This window comes from Cottoperca gobio, chromosome 6 (assembly GCF_900634415.1).
Source record: "Cottoperca gobio chromosome 6, fCotGob3.1, whole genome shotgun sequence".
NCBI classification, from domain to species: Eukaryota; Metazoa; Chordata; class Actinopteri; order Perciformes; family Bovichtidae; genus Cottoperca; species Cottoperca gobio.
The window spans coordinates 2229783-2240749 of NC_041360.1; the positions used below are offsets into that span (position 1 = coordinate 2229783).

At 39.1% G+C, this 10967-nt stretch overlaps 1 protein-coding gene across 3 annotated transcripts; it reads left to right on the plus strand.

Annotated features, from left to right (window-relative positions):
• Positions 1-366: 366 nt before the first annotated feature.
• Positions 367-9384, plus strand: fam169b (family with sequence similarity 169 member B). Of its 3 annotated transcripts, none has more exons than XM_029434282.1 (9): positions 367-504; positions 963-1109; positions 1495-1597; positions 1671-1756; positions 2693-2855; positions 4358-4540; positions 4849-4974; positions 7392-7462; positions 8599-9384. In XM_029434282.1, exons 2-9 carry the CDS (start codon positions 984-986, stop codon positions 8866-8868), a joined length of 1128 nt encoding a protein of 375 aa, XP_029290142.1. In that variant the 5' UTR covers positions 367-504; positions 963-983; the 3' UTR covers positions 8869-9384. The 3 variants fall into 3 exon arrangements, with proteins under 3 accessions (XP_029290142.1, XP_029290143.1, XP_029290144.1); XM_029434283.1 differs by lacking the exon at positions 367-504 and adding an exon at positions 507-607; XM_029434284.1 differs by lacking the exon at positions 367-504 and adding an exon at positions 568-692.
• The last annotated feature ends 1583 nt before the right edge of the window (positions 9385-10967 follow it).

The window sequence follows — 10967 nt, forward strand, 5'->3', positions numbered from 1 at the left end:
GTACAGTCAGGTTAAATGTTCACTGTGTAAAATATGCCAGATTTTAAACTTAAAACATTAAAACAATGAACTAACATTATGAACAGAGTGTGAAGAGGTAAGAGTGTTGACGTTATGTCAGAGATGTCTCTGGGTTGTGTTGCAGAGATATCTACTGAAGTTAGCATGCTAACAGCTAGCTGCACTCCGTCCAGTCTAGGATGAATAGTGAGTCAGTGTAGCTCCAGTTTGTCCTCAGTACAGAAGAAGAAGAAGAAGAAGAAGAAGAAGAAGAAGAAGAAGAAGAAGAAGAAGAAGAAGAAGAAGAAGAAGAAGAAGAAGAAGAAGAAGAAGAACTGACTGACTGTCTGAATATTTTGATGTTTAGCAAATCGTATGCTTATATTTTGAAGTCCCCTCACGTGTTTCCGCTCATCTTGGTGGAACTTTCAGAAGGACAGAGTGACACAATCTCTCTCTCCCATCAGAGGGTGGCGCTGTAGGTCAGAGAAAAAAGACGTCAAGGTGGGTTCAAAGTGACACTTTAGAGAAATTACAGGTGGAGCAGATAGCTTCTCCTCAGTCAACGTCGTCAACTCTACTATTATATTGCTTATTCAGTCTTAATGTAAGTTAATTGTCATCGTATACCTTGCCAAATCAAGCCTAACGTTAAAGCTTGTGTTATGAAATCGCTCTGCGAGGCTTTACGGGTAACTTTATTGTTGTCCTTACATGTTGTTTTTGTTAGCATTTTATAAGTTAGCAGTTCAAAATACACACGTAACGTTAACATCACCCATATCAGTCATAGAAAGAACAGTCCAGTCAAACGTAATGCTGCAATGCTCCAAAGTCGCTTAAGGAAGTCACGTATCAAAAACTCAAACATTTTCTGAATCACCAATAGTAACTTTTTTAATTAAAGTATAATGTTCGGTTGCTAATACACTCAAGTGGATTTTAACTTCTCCCTTAAACAGCTGTATACCCTGTGAGAGGCCATGTACCCGGTCGATCTTCCAGCTGTGGATGACACTGACCTGACATCAGCATCTGAACACTACCTCTCTTCTTTGGAGTCAAGACCTCCTACTAATGAGTGGTTTCCATTATCGCACACTTCAAAGGTACCATAACACTTGTAACGACCCTGCTTTACATAACGACCATGATGGTGATTTTATTTATGGTATGGTACTTTGTGTAATATTAAACAAAATGGCTATCGAAGCATTTCAGTAGCCAAAAGATTAACCTCCAACAAAACCAAGAATGTTTACAGATAAATACCACCAGACGTGAATAATGCGGACAATTCTGCCTATACTTAACTGGATATATATAGGTTAATCTTTTGGCTATTGAAATGCTTCGATAGCCATTTTGTTTAATATTACACAAAGAAAAGTATGTTTTGGAAAAAGTGCAAAGTATTTGTTGCTACACTGGTCGTCAAGTGAGGAAGTGTAGATGAATGCATGAATGCATGAAGTCGGCTTCCTGTCCCCTCAGGTAGCGATAACAACAAACAATGTAAGGCGGTTGCAGCTGTTTGAAGATGACCAATCCGACTGTACACTGCTGGCACTTCACCCTCCTGATGATCCAACACAAGGTTTGGACCCCCCCCCAGCCTTTAGCAGACACTCATGACGACAGAGACTAATGCTGTCTGCTCTACCTTCCAGTGGTGGCTTTATACCTGCATGAGAAGTGGTGGTGTGTGGATGACATCTTGCTAACGTGCAGCAAGTCCAGAAGAGGCTTGATTTCGGTAACTGTTCCGTTGTCTTTGTGATCAGTTAGTCTGTAGAATATCAGAAAATAGGGACAAGGACAATGATGCAGTGTGAAGGTTTTTCTTTTTATTAAGCGTTATGGAACGTGAAAAATAAAACTGTCTGTTTAACAAGGAGAACATAATAATAGCAATAATAATATAATCAAAGAACTTTGCAAGAATCAAACCCAACTCAACTTATTTAAGTCAGCTCTCACTGAATATCTAATAGTCTCATTGTCACTGAGCCACTGCGTGCTAGAGGGAGCTTTAGAAGACTTCCACTGAAAGATGGCATCTGCCCAGGAGGGAAGTGAAAGCTAAAATATGTAATTTCTTTGAGTTGTAACAGTTGTAGTCTTCTGGAAACCCACATATGGCAAAATGGGCACAGACATTTATAATTATTGAAAGTACTTTTGATGATTCAAGGTTTTTCTTGAATCATCAAAACTAATCCCGACGAGCAACCTGTGCCTGAGACGGATGTCCAATTATAGAACGTCTTCTGTGAAGTGGCAATCAGATGTTTGACCTTTTGCTCAGCTCGTTGGTTTTGGGTTTGATTCTGGCTTCAGGTGTGAAGTTTTTGGCAAACTAAAATTTAAGGACAAACAAATGTCAATTATTTTGGACAAAACATATTGAAATAACCTGGTCTGTTAGCTTTCACATATCACATATTGTTGCGTTAATTTTTTAAGAAGATGTCTGTGTATATCTCATATACTACAGGTTAACATGTAGGAAACACTTCCTACATCTGCAGCTGCCATTATAGGCTATAAAACCCAACAGTCGTGGCTTAAACCTGTTAAGACATTGTTAATTATATAGTTTATAATTAAAACCTCGCCTCTTGTGCAGTTTTCTGTGCTGTTTGTTCTAATCAATGTGTGTGAGCTTCATAAATGCTGGTGTTTTCCTCAGGTGCAGTCGATAGTGGAGAGAGTGATCGTGTTCCTGCTCAGTCAGGTAGTGGAGAGGTCCTCTCAGGAGAAGGTGTTGTTCTCCCTGCACCCCCGCACAGAGAACTGCAAACTGTTGTGGAGAGACAGCCAGGCGGTCGCTTTCTACACCATCAAACACAAAGGTAGGATGGAGGAGGAGAGGGGGAGAGGGGGGGTGCTCCTTTCTGCTGCTCCCTCACACATTTATGTTTATATGTTTATAAATCTTGCCAGCTACAGTTTTAACATTGGCAGTTGTTCCTTTTTAAGGTCATAATTGATATACCATATGCTTATCAACTTTAATTTTACATTACAGCACATTGCAGGATTTTAAAGTAAGGTCAACAATAGTATTTCTAGCAACAAGAGGACACAACCATTTGTATGTCGCAGCAGGAGAATCTACAGATTACACAAAAGAGAGGCAAGATGTTGCAAGAAGAGAAAGTTATGCAATCCACAGTTAAAACCAGAAGAAATGATGTTCCTTCTTCTGGCTAATCAGACCTCCTCTCAGGACTGGTTGGGAATCTACAAACTATCTACTACTACTACTTTTGGAGCTCATTTTTCATTGTGTGTCTCAGAGAGATGACATTACAACACTGACAAGGACAAGCGTGAGAAAGCTCCTCCTCCTAATTCCCACACACACCTGGTTCTAAACGGCTGTTCAGAGCCAGTCACTATGTAAACAAATGCAATCAAAATAAAGTCCATCAAAGAGACATGTTTTCTTTGGGTCTGAACAGCTACCTACCCACATCAAAGTGTCTGGGTCAAAATGACCCGCAACATCATCTTTGTATACAAACTCTGCACAGACGTTCCACCACACGTCCAAGTGTTCATATATTACACCCCAGTTCATCACCCTAAATGATGAAAAGTAAAAAAATGTCATGAAGAAAATGACAAGTTAACCAGAACTTTGGTCAACTCAAAACCTGAAATGGGTCAAATTGACCCTTAACAGAATACAAGGGATATATAAACAGATGAGAAAACCAGGAAACAAACATGTAATTAACTTTGACTGTATCAAAGCGATCAGTATGCAAGATGAAAATATGTTTATTGAAATTATGTAACATATTACGGAAAATACACCTTTGCTCCTAATGATATGGAAGTCTAAAATAAAGGAAAATTATTTCTGACATCTCACTAACACTGTTAGCTTTATTGCAGTTGCTAGGGTGGAGCACATAATAATAATAATAATAATAATAATAATAATAATAATAATAATAATAATAATGATAATAATAATAATATTTTTATTATTATTATTATTATTATAATAAGCCAATAATAATAATCCAAATTTCCAAAATTTGACTTAAAAAGCGACAATTTTGACTTCCTATCAAATACATAAATGCATTATCATGACGTACCAGAAACGTATATTGCTAAAGCAGCATAGAAAATGATTAACATTGACAGATGACAAATACCTGTATGAAATGAACTTCTATATTATTATTATGTTTATCCGTGTTTTAGAAGTTTTGAGTTCATGAACATTTGAAGGATCATAACTTTAAAGGATCCTGTTTGTGCATGTTACCTTGTCATGTCCGATATATGATGATTTGTATTCTTAAAAAGGGTAACTCTTCTGCTGCTCGTATGTCAGGCAGTCGGTGTGACGGCTGGAGCAGTCGCTGCTACCTGCTGCCTACTCTGGACACAGTGCTGGTGAGGAGGAGCTGGAGGAGGAGAGGCTTTGGTCTTCAGATGCTGAAAGATTTCTGCTCCTCGTTCTCCACAGAGAAGTTTCTGGGAGTCAGCTCTCCATTGTCACCGAGCATGGTGGCAGGTCAGCTAAAGTTCTCTTTCATAGCCCCAACAAAGCCTATTCATTCGTTTATTTACATTCTAGTCCTCTTCCTTCCTTTCTTTTTTTTCTTATCGAGATGAGACTTTTGTCATATTTGGCAGAACTTTGCATATTTCCTGTAATCTTTCTTGTAAATTCAGAGCATTCATGCCATATGGGAATAACTAACACATGTAGTAAATGTTCAAAGCCACATGCACTCAGTCATGATATATTTAATGTTTCACAGCAGATTCAAATACCTAACGGTCACGACACACTAACAATCAAGTAGTTCTGTCCTCCAGTGTGCAGGAGCTTCCTGCAGCAGCACGAGGAACATGTGGACACTCTGTATGAGGTGGAGGCTCCAGGGGGCTGGACTCAACGACGCAACATCTGGCTCAGCATCCAGCTAGGCCGCTACTCCGTCGGTACAGACAAATATTTAGAAGATTCTTTTTAACCCATAAGAACCCACAGTGACACAGAAGTCACACAACCTTTAAATATTCTGCAAAGTTTCCTATACAGCTTTACCCTTGATTTTTAACTCATGAAGTCCCTAAGTGACACATACTGAACATCCTGGTGGGTCATGGGCCAGGTCATGTGATTTTCTGTTGCCATAACAACATTTCCAAGATGGCCATGTGCCATGACAACATGTGACAATGTGACAGAACTAGCTAAAATTAAAAAGCTTGTTTTTTGTTGCTAAAGGTAAGATTCAAGCCATTTAAGAATTAGAATGCTTACATAACATGTCCTTTATTACATTCAACCTGTTATGAAAACATTTCTTGATCAAATTCATATGAAACAAATAAGATAAATATCGCTGTGACATAAATGTCACATCGGGACTTTAACCTTAAAATTTCTCAGAAAATCTAATGTGACACATTAGTCACAATAAGAAATATGATTATGATCTGCTCAGTTAATTTAGCTGATTAAAAGATATTTAGTTAATACATTTTATATTGTTCAATTCAAAAAATATTAAAACAGACAAAGAAGATTTTCTACACTATAATGGTCATATTTCAATGTCATTTAATTTATTTTCTGTAGTATGCATAAGAAGAAGCAATACAGTGTTCAGGATGCACACTGTATGATACAAGGTGTGCCATAGTGGCTGACAACATGTCACACAACTGTTTTCAGACCCTGCTGGCATCTCTACAGTTCATTGATAACACTGATTTGTCAAACAGGCAAGAAAATGACAAGTGCTGGAAATTCCATCCATGACTTGATATGTTTCGCAAACAATGCCTAGAGATCACCCCAGAGGAGCACAACTCCATTGATGAGCAAATGGTGTCTTTCAGAGGCACTCGCAGCCCAATAAGGCAGTATGTCAAGGGCAAGCCCCACACTTGGGAATTAAAAATTTGCGGTCGCTGCACTTCCTCTGGAATCCTCTGTGATTTTGTGGTCTATGAAGGTGCCACTGGGAAAAAAAACCTCACTTGGCATGGGAAGTGACGTTGTGGTCAAGCTGTGTGAAACTACCATCAAACCAAAACTACAAAGTGTTTGCAGACAACTTCTTTTCTTCAGCACCACTGGTGCTTGAGCTTCTCAGCGACAGATCTACTTTGTAGGAACACTCCGCAACAATCGCTTAGCTGGTTGTCAGCTGGAAGATGAGAAAAGTCTTGCCAAGAGAGGCAGAGGATCTGTTGATGCCAGGGTGGTGAAAGAGGAACGCATGGCCATTGTCAAGTGGTATGACAACAGATCTGTTACCCTGATCTCATCCTGCTGTGCAGTTGAACCTCAAGACAAAGCTCGACGCTGGAGCAAGTCAGACAAAGCATTTGTGGAAGTCCACAGGCCACACATTGTCAAAGAGTACAACACATTCATGGGGGGGATAGACCTCCTAGATGCATGCGTCGCAAGGCACAAGTACCATATGAGGTCACAGAGGTGGTAGCTCTACCTGTTCTGGCAAACCATAATGCTGGGCCTTGTTAACGCATGGCTGATCTACCGCTGTGATCGTAAACTACTTAGTAACCACAAGACACTGAAACAAAGGAGCTTCCAGGCAGAGATCGCAACTAGCCTTATTCTTCTGCATTCACAAAGGGGCCGCCCATCACTCAATGCAACCACCAAACTCTTTCAGAAATGCGAAAGAAATTGCTTCAAATGTTTCCATTTGGCCTGTGCTAAACTGCCACACATGCTGGAAACAATGGTTCAAACATGGTTCTGATAATACATGTACAATATGTTTTTGTTTCTACACTTTAAGGAAAAAAGTGTTTTTATCAGGTTTACTACGTAAGTCTTTTGCTCAGTTTTCTAAAGGCACAGTAAGTTGTTAAAAAAGACCTCCAATATGAAGCAGTCTTACTTGTTTTTTTCTGTTTGCAAATTTTTGTGTTGTAAACAAACCTGAAAAAAAAATTTTTTTGTTATACCTAAGAAGTAAAGTTACAATTTTGTGAAAATGCAAGTAAAAAGACTAATCTTTGTTAACAAACATAAAGAAACTCTTAGGCTGATATATTTTCAAATGAAGAATAACGTTACCATTAACGCCCAATGTGACATATATGTAACTTTTCAGATCTCTGACACTAGGGGAGGGGGGGTGGGGTATTTTGAAAACAATGTCAGAAATATGTTCTATGCGGTCTATTTAGTCTGTGTTATGTTCCCCTTAATTTTAGAAATGGAAATGGGTTCAGGTTCTTATGGGTTAATGTGTGTTTAGATGTTCGAAGGAATTTCACTTGTTACATATCAAACTGCGACACTAAAATCCCAATGTTTTTTGTCTACATACCCCTCACTTTGATGTGACCTCATTTGACTCTCTTTCTAGGTATAAGTGAGGAGAGCAGTCCAACATCAGGAGATACACAGAGGAATAAAGGACATGACTCCTCTCAGAAGGTGGGAATCGCCATTTTTCTCCAAAACACTTCATCATGTATGTTTAAAACCACTACTGGAGATTCACTTAGCATTTGTGACAGATTTTTCTCCAGAACCACTGTTTGCAATAATGTTCAATTATCATGCCAGAAGAAATCCATAAAAGAAGCAGCAATGTAGACGGTAACACTTGTTGGTTAGCTAGTGACTGCAGGAAAGTTACAGAGGTGGACACTAAGACACGTCTGTTTCATGACATTGCTCTCCAGCAGTGGTTAATCAGAACAGAATATTATAAGTCAAGTCAGAGGTTATGCGGGTCGACACTGTTGCATGGATATCTATTGCTTTTTGTGCAGAAAGTCTACTGACTTTCCTTCAGTGCCACCATCAGACCCTCAGTCCAAGTTATCATTTATTCTGTGAAACTTTTAAACACCTTTTTGATGGATTGGCACAAAAACTTTTAATGTTCCCACAGAATGAATCCTAATGACTTCGGTGACCCCCGGACTTTTCCTGTAGCTCCACCATGAGGTTCACATTTGTGGTTTTGTGTTAATTCTCTTAACAGCTATTAGTCAAAGTACAGATATGAAATGGGGTACAGATATGTATGTCCCCCTCAGGATGAATTGTTATACATTTTCCTCTCACAACATCATCATCTAAAACATTTCCAATGGTCAAATACTTTGGTCTAAAAACCCTACAAACTAAAGACAGTCCCCTCAGCCTCAGCTGTTCTTTGTGTTTAGTGCTAATTAGTAAATGCAAGGTTAGCATTGTACCTGTTAGCATAAGATAGTTAACATGCAAACATTAGCATTAAGCTCAAAGCACCATGGTCTCCTAGAGCTGCCAGCGTCGCTGTAGACCCTTAGTTGAGGGTGTTTTACACTTTACAGATTGTAAAGCTATTTGAGGCAAATTGGTCATCTGTGATATTGGGTGTTTGGGTTCCAACTTTGTCAATAAAATAGACGACAAAGCAGGATGTGCATTAGGGCGTGGCTACCTCGCCCTTTCACATTGTGTTTTCACTTGCTGAAAATTGTTGTAAGATTTTGGTCAACTAAAAATATCCTGTTCAGCATCCGGTTGTAAAGTGTATCCTGGGATCTCAGACTCTCCTCTTTTTGTTTTTGTTACAGACATACGATTGTAGACTGAACCCCACCTCATTGAGCAACTCTAATGGGAACATTCCACTAGCAATAGGCTCCCCTGTACAGAAAAAGAAACCTTGTGATCCAAGCCGAGGAGGAAGCTCCCCAAGCAACAAGATCTCTGCAACAGGATGTAGCCCTGCAGCCCATGCTGATGATCTGGACTCTGGACCTCCCAGCAGACCACCACAGTCCCTGAACAAAAAACAGGCTCTGAAAGCCAAACCCTCTCTGCAGAGCCTCACTGAGAGGTAGAGAAAACACAAAGCAATGCCAAACGAGTCCGAAGGACATGAGTATATAGACACAGGCATTGTGTGCAACAGTAGTAACTGTTTGTACAGATTAAATGGATGCTTTATCCACCTAAAGTTCCATGATTTCTACTGTGTTTATGAGATAAAGATTACAGGACCTTTTATACTGATATATAGATACATTGACAGTACAATGTGAGTACTATCACAACGCTTGCAATAAACTGTTTTAGTACGATAAGACAGTTTGGTTTGTTTTGCAGTGTTACACTTACCCACCAAATAGAGGTTGTTGGTGTTGTTTCCTTTTGATTTAAAGGCCGTGCTCACACATGGTAAACACACTTATTCTGGCTGATCAGACCTCCTCTCAGGACTGGTTGGGAATGTACAAACTATCCTTCATTGGAATCTCCATCACTTTCCTGTGACCTTTGTTTATTACTACAGAGTTTGGTGACCTCACATACTTGGGAATGTACAAACTATTGTTGGGTTTTTAGGCCCAAAGGGCGCTGAGATAGTCTTTCAATTGAATCCAGTAAACTTCTAGTTGATCAAGATACTTATTTATTTAAAGTGATGATGACAGCAATGTCAAAAAATACCCTCAGCCGAGGACACTTTCACACACCAAGTCCACAGTCCGAATCAATAAAGAGCCAGTTAGCTGTCTGTTGGTACAAGTGAAAAGTGTTACAAAAACATCATAAACATTTTGCTATATTCTCTACAGAAGGGTGTCGTCGTCCCTCATTGGTCCATGTTGGCGCGGTTATGCCCCTTGGTGGGCCGTCTTGTAGGTGGCGAGATGGAGGTGGACCTGAAACTCTTTGAAGAGAACCTACAGTGCTTCATTCATAACTAATATAGTGCTCATTATACATTTGTGCAGAAATACTTGTTGTGCAATAATACATTTTGATTGAGGTGTACGAGTACATGTGATAATCATTAAATGTGACACAATACAATCAGGAGTTTACTTACTTCTCAAATTCCCTCCGTACACACCATTTATGGTGTGTATATCATTCAGTAAATATAAAGCACCAATTGGTGCAAGAATACAGCATATGGTATGAAATAATACATTCTTAGTTGTTTGGTTTTTATTTCAATCAAAAACGTACCAGAATTAGACAACAATGACTATAAAATAGGGAATACCTCAATCAAATAACGTACCTGAATTTAGAGAACAATGACTTATAAAAATAAGTATAAAAATACCTTCGGTAATGTGACTTTGTCTTTGATAAAAAATACCTTTAGTAGCAGCCTTGTCTTTAATAAAGAATACCTTTAGTAACAGCTGTGTATTCTAGTATAAAAATCTCTTTTAGCTTCACCTTTTATTCCAGTATAAAAATCCCTTTTAGCTTCATTTTTTATAAAAACACTTTTGGTATAAGACTGTAAATTTCAGCACACAGATAACATCAATAAAAAAAAACAGTAGAAAAACAGTAAATCTCAGTATACCTGGAACATCAGTAAAAGACTGTAAATATAGGTAACTTGCAATGTCTATGTAAGACTGAGGTAGCTGTATTAGACTGTACCTACAGTGTGAGACTAACTACAGTAAAATCAGTAGCTGAGGCATGGCAGGAGTGATCATTTAGTGGAATTTATTCACACGAAAACATCTACCTGCAGGCTTTGTCTTTCCTCCTCTAAGAGGAACTCGCCTTCTCCGTGCATCAAAAACTGACCTGCTTCAGCTCTCTCTTTGGTCAGGGCGGTGGTGATCAGCTTAGTGGTTAGGGTGCGGATGCATGGGATGCAGCAACATCCACACAGGATTAGTATACCTATCATTATCAGTACGATCAACAGAATGCTCAACACCATCATCTTATACTGACCAAACCAACGCTCCATGGAGCTTGTGAAGTAATTCTCTACCCCACTGTTTGAGGCTAGCTCTTTGCTGAGTGCGCTGAGTCCTTCCAAGACTTTGGTAATGGATCCATCAGGGGCTGTGTTATTTGGGATGAAAGTACAACACATAGATCCAAACAATTTGCAGACACCCCCTGTTTCAGCCAACAACATGTCTAATGCAATTCTGTTCTGATATGTCATCAGGCT